This window comes from Rhinolophus sinicus, chromosome 6 (assembly GCF_057876585.1).
Source record: "Rhinolophus sinicus isolate RSI-liver-muscle chromosome 6, RSI-T2T, whole genome shotgun sequence".
In the NCBI taxonomy this organism is placed as follows: Eukaryota; Metazoa; Chordata; class Mammalia; order Chiroptera; family Rhinolophidae; genus Rhinolophus; species Rhinolophus sinicus.
This window is the reverse complement of record NC_142506.1, coordinates 12,354,860-12,379,097: the sequence shown is the minus strand read 5'-3', so window position 1 is coordinate 12,379,097 and position 24,238 is coordinate 12,354,860. Positions and strand designations below refer to the sequence as shown.

The window sequence follows — 24,238 nt, the reverse complement described above, 5'->3', positions numbered from 1 at the left end:
TTCAGAATGCACTGGAGTGGTGGTGGTGGGAAGGATAGAGGGGCTCAGGGAAGTAGGGGGGACTCCGAGATGATTGACAGAATGCTCAGTGTGTGAGCCCCCCAGCCACAGGAAACTAATTGTGCAGGCCATGAAGTGCTTGCTGAAGGAGTATGGGTAGGCAGTTGCCTGCAGGCCTCCCTGGCCTCTGGTTTGTGTCAAGAGGGCCGCAGAAAGCTTATTGTCAAGCTAAAGCTGCAAAGTCACAGAGGGACCAGTAGGATCTGTGGCTGGGGCAGACCAGACCTCACTGGATGATGATTCTCATGACCACTCCAAACTTTTGTACCATCCCAGCAACTGGAGTCTTTTTTCCGCGACACGACTTAATGAGAAGGCTTTACACCATTCTCTCATTAAAGGAGAAATGCTTAAGGGAATTATTTGTCATAGAGCCTATACTGAACTGTGTATTCAGAGCTGAGAGGCAATAAATTGACAACTGACCCAAGGACTTATGCTCAGTCTTTAGGATTTTGGGGTTTTAGAACTGTAGATCGCCTATACACCAAGAATTTCAGTTTTGATAATGGTACCCTGATCAGCTATATATGCCCTTTGCAAATACAGACAATTCAGAGGATTATAGAGCATAAAGTGAAAATCCTCCATTATCATTCATTCACCAGAGATAAACGATTTCAACAATTTGGTGTCTTTCCTTTCAGGCTGGCAACAAAATAAACATGACTAACAATGGGTAACATGTGGATTCTTTTTAAACTTTTTTTTTTCTTACTATATCAAAGAATCCATAGATATTTCTTAGCCAATATATACAATTCTCTATTTTTAAAAAATGTTACAATACGGTGAGATTTTAAGGTGATACCTTTCGCTAAAACCGTCCTTGATGCAGACGTATTTGGACTTAACTCCCCCCCCCCCTTATTCCCCCTGGATCCCGCGGGCTCTAGGCTCAAAGTGCTAAAGCTTCATTTTTCACACACAAGTTTCTTATTTCACTCGGACACGTCGAGTCAGCCGCATCTCATTTGGTGCTTCCACAGCTGGCAACGCGTTGGAGGAAGGGTCTCAGACTCCTCCTGGAGGCGACGTTCAGGGTACGGCGGTTTACCAACTTGACGTTCTTCCTTGACTCTTCAGGTCGCCGGCCAGTGACCTCTCTTTTCCTCCGCCTGACTGGCTCCTTGCTATTACCGCCGCCCCCAGCACTCCCGGCCCCGCCCCACCCGGAACCCGCGCCGCCAGCACCGCCCCGCCCCGGCTCCACCGGCCCCGGCCCCTTCTACCGGAATCGCGCAGTCCTCGCCCGAGTTCAGTCCGCGGGAAACTCACGCCGCTCACCCAACCCCAGACCCGCCCACTTTGCCCTGGCTCCACCCTCCCGTAACTAGCCCTGCGCGTCCCGCCCAGGCACCGCCCACCGGAACAAGCTCCGCCTGCAACAGGGCCGTCCTGGGCCAGCTGTCAGCCCTTAGCTCCACCCACCGGAACTTGTCCCGCGCTCGTGGACTCAGAGCTCCAGGAACCTGAGCCGCTCGCCCCGCCCAGGTTCCGCGTGCTCGTCCCAGGCTCCACCACTCGGGAACTGCACCAGCTGCCCCGGCTCCGCCCACTCCGCTTCGCGAGCCTGTGCGGGCTGCTTCACGCCAGCTCCGTCCCCAAAGCGCGCCCGCGGGGCTGGACCAGTTGGCGCGCTTCAGGCCCGTGCCCTGGCCCAAGCCACCATGGAGGGGGATGTCCCCGACGCCGCAGCCGCCAGCTACCAGCCGGCCAGCCCTCCAAGGGACGCCTGTGTCTACAACAGCTGCTACTGGTGAGGGGGCGCGGGCGCAAACACTGGCATCTCCGTGGCTGCCGCGACGTCGCAGCTACGCCCCGCCTCTTCCCGGCTCCTCCCCCGGGCTCTCTGGGCCTCTACTGGCGGGTTTTCCGGTTTGGCGCAAAGAGGACGCGGGAATGGTAGCTCTCGTGTTTTTAATAGAGCGTGGGCATTTGGATGTGAGTGGGGGTGGGGTTGCGCAATTCGCCAGTAATGGTAGAGTCGGCAGTGTGTTGCTTTTGCCTGGCGCTTTTCGCTTGGACGTTTCTCAGCAGGTCTCAGTGCTCGTGGGCTAGGAAAGGGAGGCGGAGGCGGAGGGTGGAGCGCGGAGAGCCTAGAAATTACTTTGCCTAAGCTTGTGTTGTGTCACACTGATGTGATGGTCATTTTAATTTCGGAAGAGAATGGAGGCACAGAGATTTTGCTGTAACTTTCCCAAGGTCACCCAGTTAATAGTATCCAGAAATGCATTTCAGGCCCTCTTGTACCACAAACCACGGTCTTAACTACCATGTTGTCATAATGGTTACACTTGTATAGCACTTGCTGTATGCCAAACATTGTGCTGAGTGGTTTATGTAAACGAATTCATTTTGCCCCGCAATTGCCTTAGGAGGTAAGTATTGTTATCCTCATTTTGAAGATGAGAACACTGAAGCACAGGGGTGCAAGTAACTTGTCTGAGGCCACATTGCTTGTAAGTGAAGGAATGGGGATTTATGAGTAGAGTTTGACCCTGGAGTCCACACATTGTACCCCTGTCCTAGGCCACCTCTGTGGCTGAATCACAGCTCCTGCCTTGGTCCTTGTCACTCCCACACCTACCCTTTTCTTGCCTGTGTAATGACTTCTTCCCCACTTCCAGTCCCTTTACAAGAAACCATAGGGCCACCTAAAACTATCTTTCTCTCCTTCAGCTGGTCACCAAACCAGTGTCACCCAGAGCTTAACGTTTGTTCAGCTCTGACTGCTTATCAGGCCCAGTTGCAAATGCTTCCTTCCATCCATGCCTAGGAGATAGGTTCTATTACTCTCATTTCCCTCATTTTACTAATGAAAAGACAGCCACAGAAAGGCCTGTTGTTGGCCCAAGATCAGACATTTAGCAAGTGGTAGTCCTGAAACAAACCTCTGTAATGCTGGAGTCCATGCTTAAATACTGCACTTTATTTCTGCCCTCCCACTCACCTAAATCCTGTTCTTCTTCCTAACGTCCATTCATTTGTTTTATTTATTCACTAAGTATTTATTAGACATTTGGAGTGTGTAATGCACGATTTAAGGTACTAAGGATACAGCAGTGAACAAAATAGACAAAAGTCCCTGGTAAGATCTCATGGTTCTTACATTTTAGTTGGGGGAAAGCAGACACAAACAAACCATGCTTAGGTGTTGTTAAGTCTTATGAGAAAATTAAAACAAGGTAAAGGATGGAGACTTACTATTTTATATTAGGATATTTAAGGAAGACATTGTTGATAAAATGATATTTGAACAGATCTGAAGAAAAAGGGCGAAACTTCGTGGATATTGGTGGGAGATCATTCCAGGCAGAGGAACAGCAGGTGCAAAGGCCCTGAGAAGGAAACAAGCCAGGACTATTCTAGAAAACAAGGAGGCTGACACGGTTGGAGTGGAGTGATTTGTGGAAGAATGGTAGGAGATGAACGTCTCTTCAGTAGATCATCTTTTTGAGTTCCTTGTACCGTAGGTCAGATCCTCCTTGACTTCCTTGCTGTTGGGGCCTTTTCCAGTCCTTCCTAACAGGTCTCTCTGCTCAGCTCTCCCATATCCTGTCAGGTCTAACTTCTTTACACGGCTCAAAGCCATCATGAATTTGAATGTGCCAGAGAATCAGCTGGAAGCTTGGAAAACATACAGCTCTTAGGATCCAGCCCCCCACCCCCGAGTCGATGTGTGAGCAGCACAGTGGAGCCATCTGAGTCTGGCCTGACGGTCACATTTCAGGGAATACAGACATAGACAATAAAGTCTATCCCTTGAGCATAGCAAGCCCTCTAAGATCTGGTCACCCTCTGTTCCTCCAAAACCTCATTTTGAACTTGCCTTCCCTGCCCTTCCCCAGAGTTTCTCAACCTTGACTCTGTTGGCATCTTGACCATGTTAATTCCTTGTTGTGGGGACTGTCCTGTGTATTGTAGGATGTGTAGCAGCATCCTGGCCTATCCCCACTAGAGGCCCATAGCATCCTCTCCCAATGTGTGACCACCAAAAATGTCTCCAGACATTGCCAAATGTCCCCTGGAGGCAAATCGTCTCTGATTGCGGACCAGTGCCTTACCCTGTCTGAACACGTGGGGTAGGTACACCTTACTACCCTTGCTCCTGCGGGTACTTCTAACTTGAAATAAATGTTGCCTCTACTTCTATTAGTTTCTGTCAAATGTTAACTTATCTTTTAAGACCCAGCTTAAGGATAATAGTGGTGGCCGATGTTTGTGTGACACTGTGCGGTTTGCAGAACATTTCTGATTCTGTTGTAATTGTTTTGTGTTTTTCAATCAGTTACTGAGCACCTACTGTGTGCCAGGAATCCTTGTCTGCATGTCTTTCTGAACTCAGCCTATCACCAGTAACCCTTAAAGGAACTATGGGCCCTAATGCTGCTTTATTAGCCTTTCTGCTGCCAAAACAGTCAACTGATAGGTTGGAACATTTTTGTCATCATTCCCCACTTTGTTTTTGACCAGTAAGTGGGTGCCAGGATTCACACCAAATCCAGGGCTCTTTCTATTCCAAATGACTCCCAGCGTTTCCAAGTATATAAGGTCCTCTTTTTTATTAACATCAAAAGTATCATGAGATCTTCCTACCTGATATTAATTGTACTCTTGAAAACAAAATGGATATAAAAAGGGACTACAAGTTCAGTAACTCTTATGTTTAAATTTATTTTTCCTCTGTGCAACATTCACACATATTTAAAAAATAATTGGCAAAGTGTGTCCAAGCCCCATGTGTATTCAGCCTGCCAGTAGTGCTTGTGGTATATATGGATTCATGAACTTTTTGCCTCAACTCTATGCCCATCCTTGGGATGGAGGGAAGGGGAGCAAACAAAGAAAGACCACTGACCTATACCTCCTCCATCTTCCTATATCCCTTAAAATTAATAACTCCTTCCTCTATGCATCTTTTATGGCCTTCTTGGATGCTTGCTTATTTATGGATCTGTATGTCCCCTCTCATTGTCCGTAAGCTCTCATTTATCATATCTTGTAAGCACTTAGCACAGTGCTTTGTACATCATGTCTTGAAGATGTTTGTGGTCAAACATCTATAGGCAAGACAGACAAATGTCTTCTTGAAAATTGGTCTTAGACTATCCAGATTAGAAAATTTTAGCTACTTGTCCCATTGCAATAGTAGATTTTTGTATTTTTGTTATTGCATACTACATATCCTATGGGAGTAGGAAGTAATCTCCTCTTGTTACCTCTACCACCACTTTTTTCATAAGGTTTGTTAGGTATTTTAGAGCAAAAGGAAATCAAAGGAGAAAAATACAGACACTGAACTTTGGTACTTTAAGCTAGTCATATGGAGCATTGAGACAGATAGGCAAGGGTAAGACTTATAAATTGCAAGTGTGTATTTCCATAAAATGGTGACAATTCCTCACTACAGTTGGTGCCTTGCTTCATTTTCGGGTGGCATGGTGTAGGGGGCTAGAAATTAGGCATTGGCAGATGGAGTCGTGTGAGAACAGAGGGTGGGTGTAGTTCATTTTGAGCAAAGGTGCCGTGTGGCTCGTTAGAAGAAGGAACCCAGGGGCTGAGCTGTGAGAACTGCCAGCAGTGACTGCTTGCCCGTGAAGGGGTGTGGCTGTGGCTACTAGCGTGGCGTGGTTTGATGCACTGCACTGGGCATTGCTTTACGTAAGCAGTTCTGACCACTGCTTCAAAGAGCTAAGGGCCTCTCATAGAGAAGAGAGATTTCTACTGGAGCAGAGGTCTAGGAAGACACACTGCAGTTCACTATGAGAAACAACTTTCTACGTCAGGCCCTCTTCCCCACCAGAGGGGCTTGGGGAAGGAACCCCATTCCCAGAGCCCCTCCAGAAGAATTCCTGCACATACCACATAACTGCCTGATGCTTTCCATTCAGGAGCCCTCCTACCCAAAACACCCACCCTGCTCCATTCCTTGAGGGAGCAGGAAACCAATGTAACTAAGATTTATCGAGTTTTTATAATCTGATGTGATTATGCCCATTTTACTGAGAAAAGCAGGCACTCTAGGAAGTCACAGTGTTCAAAGCTTCTTACCTTGTAAGTGGCTGGTTGGAATTCCAGCTGTGTCTCAAGTCCCTGGACCCAAAGCTTATAGAATATTTACGTAGCGTTTTGTCAGTTATAAAATGCTTCCACGTACAAACACTGATGGGGGCGGTAGTGAACTCCTTGTCTGCAGAGGGGTCCACACGCCCTAAAGGTCGGGTAAGAGCTTGTTGGGGATATTTTAGAGAAGGTTCAAATGTTAGCCAATTGTTGGATGAAATGGTGTTTAAGGTCTCCAGCTTTTTAATGCCATCGTCAGTCTTGTTCAAATCTGAAAGACAGCATTCTTGCTTAATTATACTGATTAAACAATTATTTTATTTCAGTGAAGAAAATATTTGGAAGCTCTGTGAATACATCAAAAACCACAACCAGTATCCTTTAGAAGAATGTTATGCTGTCTTCATATCTAATGAGAGGAAGATGGTACGTTGGTGAATGATTGCAGAAAGAGAACAAGAAATTCAGGATGACATTAGAAGCTAAATATAGCATGGGTTTAGTACTGTTTTAAAATGAGCATTATAAAACATACCAACATTTTAAAGTTTGTTTTTGAATGAGATTTTTTTTTTTTCCCCTTCCAGGGCATGGTTGAGTTAGGGAGAGTTTAGTCCTTTACCTGTAGGTAGGGAAATACGTGATGCTGTGTTCACACAGATTAAATCTCTTTTCTTTAGGTATTAAATTAGAGCTTTTTAAATTGCTTAGGATGGAGGTACTTACTCTCAGGTTTGAGGTAAAGATTTCTTTGTTTCTGGAATTTAAATAAAACTATAGTAAACTTATGCGATGTATTAAAAAAGTAAGCCCTTCATATTTTGTAAAGCACTTTTGCAAGCATCATCTCATTTGATCCTAATGGAAACCCTGTGAAATAGGCAAGGGTCAGACAGCTGTCTCCATTTTATAGAGATTCAGGGAGGTTCCATAAATAATTACGGGACCTGAAATCAGGTGATCTGACTTCAAAGCAAGACTTGAACCTGCCCGGCCTTCTCACTCCTAGTTCAGGTCTCTTTCTACTCTCCAAAGAACAGCGTGTGATTAATTGTTGCCCTTTCATTGTTAAGGACGCTAGGAAGGATTTCGATTTCTTCTTACCCATTCGTTCTTTCACTTTGTTGGTTGCTTAGAAATATTTTATTTTTCATGTATGTATTACTTTAAAGAATTTAGTAGCGGTTTAACTGAAGTCATGGCTTATGACATTGAAGTTTATTGTGTTTTGTAGATACCTATCTGGAAACAGCAGGCAAGACCTGGAGATGGACCTGTGATCTGGGTAAGCTGGTCAATACAGAGAGCTTCTGATGCCTTAGTCCTTGTGGTCCCTGAGTGGTCTTTATGTTTTGGTAAAGCAGAAACGATAGGGCGGTAGAGAAAGGCAATGATAATTATCAATAATTTGACCTTTTGAGAATAGATGGTACTTGGTCTAAGGTAGAAGCACTTCCAGGTATATTTTCTTTTCATTTTGAAATCATTACCGGAATGACTTTAAAGGGTCAACGTGGCAGATATATTTGTGATCTCCCAAACTCTTATCCATTTAGCACTGGAAAGAACTTGAGCAATACGTAGTCCAGCGGCACATTAGAATTCTCTGGAGACTGTGTTAAAGATACAAGTTTTTGATGTAGTTGATCTAGAGGAGCTCAGGAGTGAGTGCTTTTAGCCAACTCCTGAGTGACCATGACTGGCTTTGGAAACACAGATGTACTCCAACCCCTTCATTGTTCAGGTGAAGAAACAAACCCAGAAAGGCAAAGTGAGCGGTTCTAGGTCATCTAGCTGACCAGTGGTAGGACTGGGTCTCAGGCCTGGGTCCTTGGCAGGACTCATCTGGTGTTGCCTTAACCTGGCCCCCTGAAGAACAGAATTGTTTATGCTGATAAACAGGAAGATAAAAGTAAAACTCCATGCATGATAATGTAATAAACTCCTAGTTTCTGATCCCTATTTAAAGTAAGATATCATTTGAATTGGCTTCATTCATTTGTTTAACATGTATTTATTGAGGCCTATGATATGCCAGGCATGGAGTAGACTAAAATCCCTGACTTCACGGAGCTCACCTTCTGGCTTCCCCCGTCAGGAGGTGATCTGCTCTGACATTCAAGCCCCAATCCAGCAGCCTTAGTTTAGGAGCTGGACTCAGTCAGGCCGACTGGGGCTAAGCCCCACTCCTCCCATTGGTGGGCTGTGTGAACTGGATGTGTGATTCACCCTCTTTTTTCAGTGTCCTCTGGTCAGTGAGGTCGAGAGGCTTAAATGAGATAATGCATTTAAAGTGTTACCCTGGTCTTGGGTATAGTATCTGGTACTGGTGCTCCAGAGTGTTAGCTGTTACCGTTAGCAACACTGCATAACCCCTGCTGCAGACTGTCCACCTGCCCTAGAAGTCATCCCCATTGCTGAACCGCTCAGCTGACTTTGAGTCATGGCCTTGCTTGCTGTCTCAGGGAAACTTGCAGGGAAAGGACTTGTGGTCATGTCCCCTTTACACAACATCTCATGGCAGCTCGGGGGGGAGTCCTGAGGTAGGACATCTCCCCGCACCCTCTGGCATATTATCTTTGCCTCACTGCTGTCCTCTTGGAGGACATGAGTAGGCCTCCTTGAATGGGTCGAGACACCAAACCCCAAGGAGCAGATCACTTCTAGGTGGGCAACCCTTCCTTTAGCCCCGCTGGGTCTTTCCTGGCATTTGGGTAAGGACTGAAGCCGACTCAGATGTACCGCTTAAATCTGCATTCCTTGGCCCTACATCTGTGCTATGAAGGCGATTCCAAGTGGAGGCCTGCTTTCCCTCAAATTCATCATTCATCTGGTATGTAGGAATATAGACCTGAAATAACTAGAAGGTTGTGGAGAGTCGTCATTTATGCCTTTTCACAAGTTGTATCTTCTTTCTGGAAAGCTCTGCCCTTCAGGTGAGATTCAATGATGGCAACCATTCCTCAGTGAGATTCTCCTTGGCGGTTGGCCCCATCCTCTGTTTCTTGGTTGGCTTTTAACAATGCATTTACATACATAGTCTCGTTAATTGCTCAGTAACACTCTGAGGTAAGCGCTACAGTTATCTCCATTTTATAAAAGAGGAAACTGAGGCTGGTTAGTGCAGGGGCTGGGGTTTGAACCAGGTGATCTGATTTCAGAATGCCCTTCCCTGCATATTCTCCTGCCTCCTTCATTCTGTCGTGTCTTCACACTCTCCTGTAACAGTTGACTTGTGTTTCACACTCATTTCTCCGGGAACTCCTTGAGGGTAAGGACCTCTCTTTCTCATCTTTATAGCTATATTTCAACAGCACAGTTTCCCACAAATAATAGGGAGTATATACTTCAAAAAAACTGCAGTATGAGTTAGAAAATGTCAAGGGAGAAACAGATTTTGGATAAGGCAGAGACTACTTCTGGCAGGGGGTGGGAGAAGATAAAAATGGATTCATGGGGGAGAGAGGACTGGAGCTGGAGCTTGAGTGATGGATATGGGGAAGGAGGTAGAGAAGGTTGCTACGGTTGGAGGGGAATAGCGTGAACGAGCCCAGGGGAAGGAAATCGTGGAGGATTAGAGGGAGAGCGCTCTTCTTTATACTTGGAGGGTAGGATGCATTAAGGGGTATACAGGGAATCAGTATCCATTTCTGATGCTGTTTCTGCTTTACTAAGATAGAATTGGAGCCAAAGGAAGCACTTTAGGCTCTGATGGTGCACCATCTCTAGTCTTGATTAATTATCTTTCTCGCCTCACAGAGTCAAATGAAATAGCGTTTGAGAAAGTGCTTTGTGAGCTCTCTGAAGTGCTAGAAATGGAAGGGGTGTTATGAATGTTGTCCTGATGTGATTGAACTTTTTATGTCACAGAGCTGTTCTCTGCGAGGGTGTTTTTCTTCTGAGGAACTCACAGCACCAGACTGCCCTCATGTCCCTTGATAACCTCCCTGACATCCCTTCTGGCACTGCCAGGTGTCTGGGAGCGACATGAGTGAGAATTCACGTACACACTGTGACCAAGCTCTGTGGGAGAAGCTCTCTCTAGCCTTCTCCTTTAATGCTTACAGATGAGGGCTTAGCTGATTAAAAAACAACAAAATCAAAACCAACACTTGTACTTTTTTAACTGCAAATGTATAAAACAAGAAATTAAAATCCTTTTCCCCTTCTCTGGGCAAACCTCAAGCAGTTCCCTTTGTTAATAGTTTGGAGAATATCCTTACAGACCTTTCCTCTGTTCATATGCATGCTTATGTACTTCTGTCTATATACATACAGCTTTTATAAAATAATATGCACATTCTGCAGTCTCCTTCTATCCAACTAGGTAACAACATTTTTCTGTTTTCCATGTAAATTTACCAAAATCTTTTTAACAGCTGCATAGTATTCCGTCATGCGGCTGCATCGTGATTTATTAACCATTCCCCTCTTGATAGACTTTTGGTTGTTCCTGAATTTCCATTATTATAAACAGTGCTACAGAGATTTTCTTAGTATATATACCTTTACATGTGTATGACCATTTTTATGTAGGATGGATTCCTAGAGGTGAAATTGCTGGGTCAGTGGGTATACATTTAATGTATAGGAACATATCCATTATTTAGGTAACTATTCCCTGTCACCGGACATTTGGTCTGTTTTCAGGGTTTTGTGTTTACTTTGTTTTATTTTGCTGTTGTAAAGAGGGCTATATTAGTCTGGTATCTGTTTTTGGTGATATATATGCATTATATATCACGTAATCCTGGAATTCACCATCATGAAGTAACTTCAACAACTTTCACTTCTAGGATTACCATGTTGTCTTGCTTCATGTTTCAAGTGGAGGACAGAGCTTCATTTATGACCTTGACACTGTCTTGCCATTTCCCTGTGCTTTTGACACTTATGTGGAAGATGCCTTTAAATCTGATGAGGACATCCATCCACAGTTCAGAAGGTGAGGAAATTCGGGATGGATTTTCATCCTTTCTGAAGTGAGACCTTGACAATCACATGGAGTTGTTTTGTTTGTTTTGGCATTTGTTTTGTAAAGGTCACTTATCTTGGCATCACCATTGAGTTGATATTTGAGAATGATGTGCTACACAGAAGATTCAAAATGTTTTAAAGTTTTAAAGGTTGTCCATTGTATCAAAGGTTGGCAGTCATTTAAAGATTTGTGTGATAAGATCTCAGACATTATTGTAGTTGTTTTGGGGATTTCTCTCGTAGTCTTGTTTTTGGGGGGTGTGTGTACGGTGCAGGGGGCGGGGGGGAGTGGGATGTCTTATGATGCCTTATTAGAAGGCTGTCATGGCCGCACCTGAAAATTATGCACTTTGCCCCTGATCCACAATTGGTAAATAATGGTAACCAGGTATATTTGTGTGCCTTTGTGATTTTGGATTTCATCTGATCATTTCTCATGGCTTCTTTAACAGGTAATAAAGTGGCGTATATGTTTGCATGTTACTAATAGTGCAAAAAATGCCACCAGTAGTTTTGTGCATGCCACAGAAAATGAGTCTATATAAAAACCGCGTTAGAATTTCAACTGGGAGACCTCCCTGAGATAAATGAATGCTGATTGATCTGCAGGAAATTTCGAGTGATCCGCGCAGATTCGTATTTGAAGAACTTTGCTTCTGACCGATCTCACATGAAAGATTCCAGCGGGAACTGGAGAGAGCCTCCTCCATCATATCCCTGCATTGAAACTGGAGGTGAGCCAAAGATGCTTCCTCAGAGGGGGTTCTGGTACCTGCGCAGATAGGCATTTTCCCTTCACCAAGGACAAAACTTGCATTGTTCTTTGGGTAAAATCCCGAGTGGTAAGAGGTAAGAGGAAGTGTAGTGCTGTGTGTTTATTAGATTCAGAAATTGAGGCACAGTGAGCAGGATCGGGAGGCCTAAGAACTCACAGGACAGGGAGGGTGTTAGGGAGCAGAACCACGATACTTGCTAGGTATTGGGTGTCCCTGCCTCCAGGGCACGACTTCGGAGATCTGTGTGTTTGTGTCATTTAACAATGGGGCTGGGAGCACCTGGGCATGGTAGGGTTTCATGTTATGGTGAGAAAAGCCCCAGTGTATCCTTGTGACGGATGACATGGCATTTCCCTGGCTCTCAAATAAAATCTGCATTAGGAGGAGGTGAAAGCTGGCAGGTTTTATTACACCACTCATCTCCTTTGTGGGCTTTTAGGCATCGGTCCAATTAATACTTTGTTGAGATTTGAGGCAATAAAGCGTTCTTTACCCTCTTACTATTGTTTGGCCTTCACATGAGTGGAAACATTATTTCTGGTTGTGAGTAGTTCATAGCATTGCCGTTTTGCGGTGAGATCATCCCATCACATGGGTGATGCTTTCTGTGTGGAAGTGCTCTGTAAGCTGTGCAGCATGCCAGGAAAGGAGGACAAAAGTATTCAGAGTTCAGCAAGGAAGAAAGTAAAAAATATATTTGGCATCTTTGAAGGGAGTGAACTAAAAGGGGATTCAAACTCAGCTATTTGAGGCTGTCTGTGAAAAGCTCTCGTAATTTTTTTTTTTTTTTTTAATTTATTGGGGTGACAATTGTTAGTAAAATTACATAGATTTCAGGTGTACAATTCCGTATTACATCATCTATAAATCCCATTGTGTGTTCACTACCCAGAGTCAGTTCTCCTTCCATCACCATATATTTGATCCTCTCTCGTAATTTTTAAAATTTACATCGGAATTGCTTGTTGGTTCCACAAGCCTGCTTCCTGGGCTCGGTATTAGAATTGGGACCATTCCTGGGTTAGGAGAGGGCTTCATGGGTCTACCTTTCAGTCTTGGACAGCCTATTGCACAGGGCGTGGTCTTAGGCAGTGTGCCTTGGCAGCTCCCCAGCTCTTTTTTCGACGTGAGCACTAACACAGAGCCTAGCACATAGTAGGTGTTCAGTAAACATCACCTCATTGGCCCTCATCCTCTTTGGGTCATTCCTTTGGGTTTTGATGATTATGACCCAGCAGGTGCCAGGCTTTGTGCCAACCCCCTTTCAGATTAGTTTGACTTTCACCACCACTCAATGAGTCAAGCTTTATTTTCCACATTTGATAGACACATAAATTGAAGTGTGTGAAGGTTAGTCCCTTTGCCTAACGTATATGGTTCTGGAAAGTGGCAGGGCGAGCACACTACTTGAGGAAGAGTTTTTTACAAGGAGGGTATGTCTTTTTCTGTCGCTCAGGTACTTAGTTCATCAGGGGCCTCCTGAATTTGAGATTGAAATGAAAAGGAATCTGCTCTGAGGTGTGGGGTGAACATACTGGTTCCTCATATAATAATTGGATTACATTATAATGTTCTCTCATGTGGTAAATTCCTTAAGACCTGTATTTATCAAAGAAATGTGTCCAAAGTTAGGATAAGTGGGAACTACTTTTAGCTAATTAGTAGTGATTTATTTTATTTTATTTATTTATATATTTTTTAAAGATTTTTTGGGGAAGGGGAATAGGACTTTATTAGAGAACAGTGTGTACTTCCAGGACTTTTCCAAGTCAAGTTGTCCTTTCAATCTTAATTGTGGAGGGTGCAGATCAGCTCCAGGTCCAGTTGCCGTTGTTAGTTGAGGGAGTCCAACTGGCAACCTTGTGGTTGAGAGGACGCGCTCCAACCAACTGAGCCATCCGGGAGCTCAGCGGCAGCTCTGCTCAAGGTGCTGTGTTCAATCTTAGTTGCAGGGGGTGGAGCCCACCATCCCTTGCGGGAATCAAAGAGTCGAACCAGCAACCTTGTGGTTGAGAGCCCACTGGCCCATGTGGGAATCGAACCTGCAGCCTTCGGAGTTAGGAGCACGGAGCTCCAACCGCCTGAGCCACCTGGCCGCTCCCACTATTTTTAATTTAGCATTTAATGTATTTTAAAGAAACGAACTCCCCCCAACCCCTTTTTTTTTCCTGATAAGAAGGAAACTGAGATTTACAGTCTTATAGCCTTGCTCTAAAGACTCAGTTCCAGCACCAGCTACCGATGACTAAATTTTTAAGGACATTTCCCAAGTCTTGGGCTGAAAGTCCTAGAAAACAAATAACTCATATTTCAGAAGTTGAGGTTTCCATTAGCAATCTTTTAAAAATTTTAGCTGACTTACTTACCAATTCTTATGGAATCTGGCATCTATCCCAGATAAGCAAGAGTTTCCATCTTGTCTCTCCTTGGAGGTATCTGTCTTTCCTTTATTATGGGTTACTTGGTCATCCTGCATCCCAGCTCTCTGATGACTTCAGCAAAACTTCTGGTTTTGCTGATTATCCTGCTTTTTTTTGTTGTTGTAAGCGTAGTCTTTTTAAATATATAGATTCCTTGTCCAACTTTTTTTTCCCTTGTAATTCATTTGTTGAAGAAACTGAGTCTGGGAGAAACACTTTGGGTTTTGCTAACTGTGTCTTTTTTGTATCCCCTGAATTTCCTGTAAATTGGCAGTTGAATCCAGTAAATTGGCAGTTTGATTATTCATGCATTGTTTTCATTTAACTTTTCGTTTTGAAATAATTTTGGACTTCTAAAGAATTTGCCACAATGGGACAGGGTTTCTGTATACACTTTACTCAGATTCTGAGTATCTGAGTAAACCATAGTATAATTTTTAAAACCAAGAAAATGCTACAACTGAAACAAATGTATTGACATAACCTACAAGACCTTATTTAAGTTTTTGCAAGTCTTCCCACTAATTTTTTTTTTTTCTGACCCAGGGTATTAACAGTTGTCATGTCTCCTCGGTCTCCTTCAATCTGTGACAGTTTCTTTTTTTCTTTTCTTTTCGAACTTTTACATTTTGAAGAGTACTGGTCAGTTCTTTTGTGGAATGTCCCTCAGTGTGGGTGTGTGTGATGTTTTGTCATGATTAGATCAAGGTTACACATTTGCGACAAGAATACCAAAGAAGTGATATAGAACCCTTATCCGTTGAATAATTTTCTCTACCTTTGGTCTTCTCGGTTGTTTTATTGTTGTTAAACCAAAATTGTGCTTTCAGTGGATGTTTCTTTCATGTATTTTTTTAGATTCCAAAATGAACCTGAATGATTTTATCAGTATGGATCCTGAGGTAGGGTGGGGAGCTGTCTACTCGCTATCTGAATTTGTACATCGGTTTGGCAGTCAAAACTACTGAACTGGACATCTGGGTGTAGAACTATGGAGAAGTTCTAGGACATGAACAGTGGGATGGTAAACATAATGGTACATTTGGCTTGGAATTGTGTTTTCCTCTTTTTAATTCAATTCAGTTGAAACATGAATGAACAAAAAATAACTAAAAACTTTTTTTTTTTTTTTTTGATATGTCAGGTTGAAACTTGATGTAGTGTACATTTGCTAAGATAGTCCCATGGCTCATTTGTTAAAACATGTGGTGACTTATGCCAGTAATTGCTTTTGTTGTGATAGATGTGTGTGAACTTTGTTTCTGTTCTGGATGTTTCATTTCTCTCCAGCTACACTGGAAGCTCCAGGAGGACAGGGCTGTGGCTCGTTGCTCAGTGAATCACTAATACCCATTAAAGGTGCCCATAAAATGTTTACTAGTGATTGTGTTGCTGCTTGAAGAGGGCTGATATTGTGAGCTGAATCAGCAATAAGTATTAGTCTTTTTGGACTATTATGTTGTTAACAAAGATTACAGCCCTTCCAGGTTTGAGTATTGTTTGGTCTGTTTATATAGGTTTTTTATAAATAAAATTCACTTAAAATTAATTTTGTTTTAAGATTTTGCGTCATTCTTGATGACCTGAGATACCCAAGAGTATCTCAGTTGTAGATGGGAACCATTGCTTTAAAATAGATGTATCGACCTTCGTTTTTGATGATATTTTGGAAATTTGTCTTTAATCATATAATTCTAAGTAAATAAAAGTTTGTCGTTAAACCGGCATATAGTACTAGCTATCATTTATGTTTTCATGATTCTACTGTAAAAATTAGTAATTTCTTACAGTAAAGATGTCTAAGCTTATGATCCCAGATGAGTTTTCTGCTTATTAAGAAACTTTCATTTAATATAAATCTTCTGCCCTGCACTATGGAGGGACAACTGAAAGCATTTACTCAAGAATCAAGCAATCTAAGGAAATACCACGTATCTATTTGGGTTAGCTGACCAGGAAGATTCTGGGAGAAAGTGAATGAACTTTTGATAAGATGAATACAAGTACAACCTCTTAAGTTCTTTTATAATTTAGTGCTAAATTTAGACCTCATACTTTGGCATTTTCAGTGACTCTCAGACGGTGATTTTAAAAGGATGTGGCTAAAATGAAGAAGATACATTTTGGCAGACTGCACCACGGAAATACTTTGTCCTGGACAAAACGTTTCAGAGGGACCGAAGGATTGCAATCTGATTTACAAATTGCATTTTTGGAGGTTTGTTTTGGCTAATTTATGAGCAGGTTTCTAATCTGGTATTCAAAATTATGTCTGGTGCAGACAGATCAGACAATGTGTATGTTTAAGTTTGAACTCCCCAGTCACCTTGCCTTGAAATTGAAACCCCCACTACTTCTTACCAGGATAAGGGAGCAAAGTTGATCATTTTAAGCCTGTTAAAATATCCAGTGGCCACAGTCCTGACTTGTTAGAAGCAACAGAGGACATTTGTTGTTTTTCTACTTGGCACTCGTACAGCACCCTTTGGGGAACCCTTCGATCTTTGCACGTTCCATATAGTCCTGGTGTCCAAAAGTAAAGGCATAGAGCCTGAGCTGGGCCAGGCTTGGACCCCACCCCGGACAAGTCTAGGAATGATCTGTCACAGTGTTCTCTGGATTTACTGTATTGAGGTCAGAGAGAGAAACTCTCTCTCCACCAGGCTTGCTAAGCGAGAGGCCCAGAACTTTGCAGCTACTGTGGGCATCTTGCTGCCACAAGAGAACAGCCTGACTGCAGAATGCAGCCCAGCCGAGCGGCAGCCCCAAGGCCATTTCTGAGCACCCAGATCTATCTGTGTTTCAAGCCAGCCCAACGTTTGAACTTTCCAGTTACATAAACCAGTGGATTCCTTTTTTTCTTCATCTTGTGTAAGTTGGAGCACTGTCAGTTTTACCTGAAAGGTGAATTTCCTTACAAGATTTTTCTCCCATGTTGTTCATTTTATCAGTCTTGAAAACTGTTTCTTTTGTCTTTCCGTGCTTAATTTTTCTCTACGGTCACATTTGCTTCTCTTTATGCTTAACATGTAAGAAAACTGCATAAATACTGATAAATAGTGTCTCTTTAGAAAGAGGAACTTTCAAGAATAGCAGGGGACTAAGATAGAATTTGTAAGTTGACTATGAAAATAAGGGAGGGAAAAAAAAGAGAAAAAAATGTATCTCTGAGAATCTGACAGACAGTGGAGAGGTGGAGAGGGAAGCAGATCCAATAATGTAAAGTGGTTCGCAGGTCAGTAAGACTGACTATTCCTGATCGATCCGTGGCTTTTAAGAAAGATCATGTCTTTCAGAAGAGGCGTTGGTTAGCCGTGGACATAAAGACAAACTCTTTTGTGTATGTGGTTTTTCTCAGTTTAATTTTTAATTAATTATTTAAAAAGTAGATTGTACTAATTCAAAATATGTAAAAGGGTGTATAGTGAAAAGTAAACTTCCGTCCACTCTGTCCTTCAATTTTTTGACTTCCCTACCCAGAAACTAACTTCTGATTTCAGTTTCCTTTATGTTCTTATAGCAGTTTTCTATGCCCATGTAAGCATATAGATATTATGGATTAAATTCTGTTTTTTTTTTCCCCCTCCCCACAACATTCTAAACATACTGTTGTGCATTTTACTTTTTCGAGCTAATATATTTGGATATTTTTCTAATCAGTGCATGTTGAACTTCCTCATTCTTCTTAAAGGTTACATGTATTCTGTGGTATGCATGGTTGAAAATTTAAGTCCTTTATAAGTTGTTTTTAGTCTTTTGGTGTGACAGAAAATGCTTCAAGGAATATTTTTGTCCCCATGTCTTTTTAACAATGACCCAGATAAATTTTGAAAGTGTAGGCTGCTGGGTGTCCAACCGAATCCGTTGTCCCCTTTTTTTTTTTTTTACCTAGAGAAGGGGATAACAAATATTTTCTATCAAGGGCTGAATAGTAAATATTTTAGGCTTTGCAGGCCATAAGGTCTGTCATAACTGCTCAGCTTTGCCTCTGTGGCAGATAAAACAGCCATAGACAATGTATAAATGAATGGGTGTGACTGTGCTACAGTCACACTTTGTTCACAAAACCAGGGGGCTCGAGGATTTGACTCTTGGGCTATAATTTGCTGTCTCTTGTTCTGGAGTAATAGAGTTTTCCCTAGTCTGTGGCTGCTGTGCCAGGGATGACATTTCCCAGACTCCTTTGCAGATGGGTGTGGCCATGTGGCCAGGTTCTCACTACTGGATTGTAAGGGGAGAGATGTGGCCACTTACAAGACTGACTGATGAAACATTGCCTGCCTTCTCTTTCATACATTTTCCCCCTTTCCTACTGGATGGAATGGTGATAACTAGAATGACCTCAGAAGTTAATCCATTGAAGATAGGAGAGCCACCACCAGCCTGGATACCTGAATGACCCTGTGGAGCCACGTTGTATGCCTGCCTGAAAAGTATAGCGTGGAACTGTTCATTAAGAAAGAGACAATGTGTATTTTTTTAAGTCACACAATTACTGGTGAGCCTTGATTCAGCAGTTTAGCCCTCTCTAAATAATACAGTGCTCATTCAAGCACTTATAATAGGAGCCCAGCGTGGCTCTGTAGGAACCTTGGAAGGAGCTGGTCTTGGGCATAGAAGGAGAACAGTGGAGACTGATGGTCTGACAGAGGTTGAAATTTTGGTGGTTGGCTCAGAGCCATGAAGCTGATGCATGATAAAGTCTGTAGGCTGTGGCTCTGATTCTCAATGAGTCCCCATTTCATGAGGACTTTGAAATAGAAAATGACCTTGCATAGAATTCACAAACTAGTGGGGGCTTGAATACATCTGATAATGTTCAGAAATTCTGGGTGGAGAATACTTATTTAAATAGCTGGACTTGGTGTTGGTGAATGTGTGCTCAAATCATCAAGAGTTAGGATTACTATACACGTGACAGGTTTGCATTCACCAGTGTTTGGAAGCCTGGGACATACCAGATGCACACTATTCAGGGAAGAGGAAGTCTTGGTCATTTGCCTTGAATAAATTTTGGAGAACACAGTTTGAAGTTATAGGGGGAAAGCCATCCCTCCCTACTTTCCTTTATCCATCCATCCATCCATCCATCCATCTATTCACCCACCCACCCATCCGCTCAGCATCTATTACCTGCCTACCATTTGCAGTGAGGCCCTGATGAACAAGACAACTGTCCTAAGAGAAGACAGATACAAAGCGCTCAGGTTCAAGGGACAGAGCTGCCACCTCATTTTCATTCGTAAGTAAAGCAGGGGGCCAGACACTGTTCCTGCCCTGATGATCGGCAATGAGGAAGTGAAAGCTCCTGTGTGCACAGAGCTCACGTCTTGGTGGAGAAGACAGAAAATGAACATATACCATGTGTGGAAAGATGGCTGCTATTTACTGAGTTGGGGACCCTTGTGGATAAAGCACTTTGGGAGAGAAAGATTAGGAGTTTTATTCTGGACCTGACACATTTGAGAAGTCAGATGTCTAAAAGGAGATGTCAAATAGGAGTTGCATAAAGGAGACTGGGATTCAGGAGAGGTTCAGGCTGGGGGTATAAAATTGAGAGACATCCGTTAATGGTATTTAAAGGCACAGGACTCGGTGAGATCACTGAGAATAAGTGTAGATGGAGAAGAGATCGGGACCCAGCCCTGCGAGCTTTTACATTTAGACATCAGGAGATGAGGCACCAGAAGGGGACGGGATGGTCAGGGAGGGAGGAGGAGAAACAAGGAAAGCCCAGAGGAGGAAGACTCTCCAGAGTGAGATGGCGCTAATCACTTGAGCACTGAGGACTGAAATGACCATTGGCTTTGGCAGTGTCTTCAGAGCAATTTCACTAGAGAGATGAGAATGAAGGCCTATTTGAAATGGGTACCAAGAAACAGTGGTACGGTGAAGGGAGCAGAGAAATGGGGCTGTACTGCAGGAGGACATGTGCCTGGCCCTCATTCAATTCTTCCTTTGTGATGAGCAAGTTACCCATTTCTCCTCCCAAGGAGACCGCTAGTGACATCAAAGACCTGCCCTCCATGTCCACTCCTCTCTCACGCAGTTCAAACCCTGCTCAGTTCTTGCTCTGGGTGGTACTCCCTTTACCCTGTTTCCTTGAAAATAAGACCTAGCCAGACCATCAGCTCTAATGCGTCTTTTGGAGCAAAGATTACTATAAGACCCAAACTTATTTTACTATAATATAAGACTGGTTTTATCTAACATAAGATCGGGTCTTATATTAATTTTTGCTCCAAAAGACGCATTAGAGCTGATGGTCCGGCTAGGTCTTATTTTCGGGGGAACATGCTAGATCCATCCTTTGGTTCAAACAGTTCTTCAGCATCGACATGGAGGAAAGACAGCTGGGTAGCCTGCAGAGGTATTTCATCCTGTTCATGAAGAAGCCTTAGGCACCACCCCAGTAGACTCCCTGCTTTTTCTCTTGTCCCCTTCCCACCTTGCAATGTTTTTGCCACAAAGCAGCCAGAGTGATCTTTTAAAAACATAAATCAGTTCATCACTCCTCTGCTTTAAACCAGTAACAGCAGCCACAGCAAACAACAGCCACTTTACAGTGACTTCAACATGTCCTTCCAGCCATGCGTGGCCTGGAGTGTGGCCGCCTCTGACGCCGGCTCCACCGTCCCTGTCTGATTCGACCTTTCTTTCCTGTGTCTTCTCATGATTGACATCTCCCCAACATTCAGCTCTCAGGTCCAAGTCGTCTAATCCATCCCTGATCAATTACTGAAAGCCGATCACCCCAGTGCATGGCAGGTGACCTCACGATGTTTTTTCCTTCATAGCCGTTATCACTACCTGACATTATCTTGTGTATTTATGTGTTTAAAAGCCTGTTTTCTGTCTCTTTTCACCAGACTGGGAGCTCTCTCTGTGCCTTTGTTCTCTAATGTTAGTGCGTCGGACAGTGTGTGACACAGTGTAGGCACTCCACACATATCCCTTGAATAGTTAATGACGGAACAGTTCCTATCAACAAAGGAGTCTGAAAGACGTGGCCCCCCCCCTGCACTGGATCTCTGGATAATGCCAGAAAAAAACTGCTGAATTGTTGCTCTTTGAATTCCTCCCTTTGACTGGATTCTGTTCCTTTTTTAGGTTATATGGTCCTTTTTCAAATAGGTTTCTTTTGCAGTCTTTCAAGCGTCAACTCCAAGCCGTACTCGTTCACCTTTCGGTTTGGAAAGCACGTGACTTCTGCAGCTATGGTGGCAAAGGTTATCATGAGTGTGCGAATGTCACTCTCATACTCTCAGTGGGCACCTCACTCCAGCCTCCTGTCTTAAACGTGTGGAAATCTCGTCCTGTGTCTGACCGTGACATTGGGGCTCACGGTACATTTTCCCCCTTTCGTGCAAGCTGACCACAGCTTAGCACTGGACAGTAAACTGGCTCTTCCAGTGTCTCAGTCTGAGGAGAATGTGGCGTTGCCCGTGAGCTACAACAGGCATCTGTCGGGGCCAGGCTTTTAATAACACGCATTTGTTATCAAGGGAGCAGTTGTAGCAGAATTTCACTTAGAGGCAATAGATAATCTTTCCTGAGGTTTCCATGGGGACCTGGAGTTTTAGAGCAATTTCTGGGAAGAACATTGGAAAGAAATTGAGGAGCAAAATGTTAATATAGTCATACACTGTTCTAGCACACACCATCTCTAGAATCATGAGTGATGGATGAGTCACTTCCCCTTCAAGGCGCACAGGGTGCTGAGCTGTGTATGACCTCCTTGGGGCCAGGTGTTACCTAGTCCCTGCACTCAGAATACAGGAAAAACCAGGTTGGAGTCCTTAGTCCTCATTACAGATGTGCTTTTGTTAGTCACTTGCTGTGTGGCCTTGGAGAAGTCACTTAACCTCTCTGGGCCTTGGTTGTCTTAAGAGTTATTTTGAGAGAGAGATTTTGTGTGTGTGTGTGTGTGTGTGTGTGTGTGTGAGAGAGAGAGAGAGAGAGAGAGAGAGAGAATGTTTCATACTCTAAACTATAAAGTTTTAAATAGCTAACACTGTGCCTAATTATGTTTATTAACCATTTAATCCTCAAAACAACACTATAAAATAGATACTATTATTTTTCCCATATTATAGATGGGAAAACCAAGACACAGTAAATTAAAGTCATTTACCCAAAGCCACATAGCTAATGAGGCAAGATTTGAATCCAAGTAATCCCACGCTAGGACCAGCTGCCATCATTCATTTTACCCAGCTCTCAGTACCCCCCCACATTCTGGAATCAAATTCCAGTCACTAGAAAGGTGTTCTCTATTGTGGGGTGGAAGTGGGGCTGCCAGCTTTTCTATGATGGGTTGGGCAAAGTGTCCTTCAAAGCTATTCATCAAAATAACCTACCCTGTAGTTACTGCAAAGAATGTTTATCATTGAATTTGAAACTTTGTGAGCTTAAGAGTTATTGGACAGTTTGTTAAAAACAAACAAAAAAACATGCTCAGACCCCTCCCTGAGAGCTGCTGATTCAGTAAGCACACCAGTTGGGCTTCAGTTGCACATGATAACAGAAGTTCCTCGATCTGGGTACTCGAAGCCAGAAGGGATTTGGTTCAAAGTCGCAGAGAAGGGAAGCAAACATTTGGAGAGGGGGTCATGAGTCTAGCAGCCAGAGATGCCTCACGTTACTCCCTTGGTGCCTGGACCCATGAATTTGGGCAGCACCATCACTGGCTCGGAGCATACACTGCATCCTGAAGGACATAATCCCGACATCACCAGGTAGTGTGTCCAAGCTGGTGCCTTGCTTCCGCCTTCAAGGGGCCATTCATTCTACCATGGGTTACGGGAGCATGGTAAGACCAGAGAGTCTTGGGGGAACCAGCACATGGATAGCTTCTTTCTGTGTACATGGATTTGTGATCAGAAGCAATGTTGAGTGTGGGTAAGTTACTGTAACTCACTGTATTTAGTTACCCTAGTCTCCAGGGCCAAATTCCACAGGCTACGACATTCCATTTCAGTTTCCTATAAGCCGACGGTGGTTACAGTTCTGGATAAACACTTCCGTTTATAATCATCCTGCTTGTTCCTGATGCTTTTGAATGTTGAGTGAACTTACCGATGGCCGGGATTTTTATTTCAAAACTTGGAACCCAAGATGCACATCTTAAATATCTAAGGCATTAGGCATTTTAAAGTAAACAAAGTTACAAAAAAGTATTGCGGAACTTGATTCAATAATTACCTCATTACAGGAAATAATAATTGTGGTCAGTTCCAAGCAGTATCAATCCTTATAAGAATTAAACCAGAATAAAAGTATGTATTTGGACTCTTGACCAAGCAGTGAAGGAGAAGCCAGGAGTTGTGTTATATGATTATCTCAGGGTAAAAAAAAAAAAAAAAGAAAAAAAAAAAAAGAAAAAAAAAAAAAGTTTATTTTTTTAAATGTCATTTAAAAGAGATTCCTTTTGCTGTCCCACCCTCATAGCTCTGTCAGTTAAGTGACTGCCACCTATTGAACTTCGAGGTTTCTTGGCAACTTATAAAAACAAACAAACCAATTTGGTTCAATCTCTATGGAGGGCAATCCAGGTATTTATTTGAAAATGACCTATGAGCATACCCTTTGACTTTGTAATTCCCCTTCTAGGAATTTATCTTTCAGACATATGTAAGATGATGAGGGTTTGTCAGTGTAGCATTGTGGATAACTTCAAAAGATTGGAAACAGCCTAAGTAGGGGCTCACCCACTGGAGATTGATGAAATGAATTATGATACAGCCGGAGAAGAAAATTACGAAGCTGTGAAAATAAATGAGGAAGGTTATGTTTCTTAAGCAGAGTGGTGGCGTTTTTATTCTCTTGTACTTAAGTTTATGTTATATTCTTTTGCATGTATTAAATCAGTAAAATCAAGTTTCAAAAGCAAGTGAAAAAGTGTATATTAAAAGAGAAACAATATATGTGTCTTTGCTT

General features: G+C 43.1%; 1 protein-coding gene across 8 annotated transcripts in view; it reads left to right on the top strand.

The window, feature by feature from the left end:
- Window positions 1-1,593: 1,593 nt before the first annotated feature.
- Window positions 1,594-24,238, top strand: part of NTAQ1 (N-terminal glutamine amidase 1) — a 213,821-nt gene continuing 191,176 nt past the window's right edge. For 2 of the 8 annotated variants that reach the window (XR_012490734.2, XM_088798963.1), the window contains exons 1-5: window positions 1,594-1,819; window positions 6,453-6,552; window positions 7,361-7,411; window positions 10,923-11,071; window positions 11,713-11,837. Coding sequence is in view for 6 of the 8 variants with exons in the window: in XM_088798963.1 (XP_088655089.1) it covers window positions 1,731-1,819; window positions 6,453-6,552; window positions 7,361-7,411; window positions 10,923-11,071; window positions 11,713-11,837 (514 nt within the window). In the remaining 2 variants the exon portion in view is untranslated. The other 6 variants (XR_012490735.2, XM_019719894.3, XM_019719845.3 and 3 more) reach the window with 6 other exon arrangements.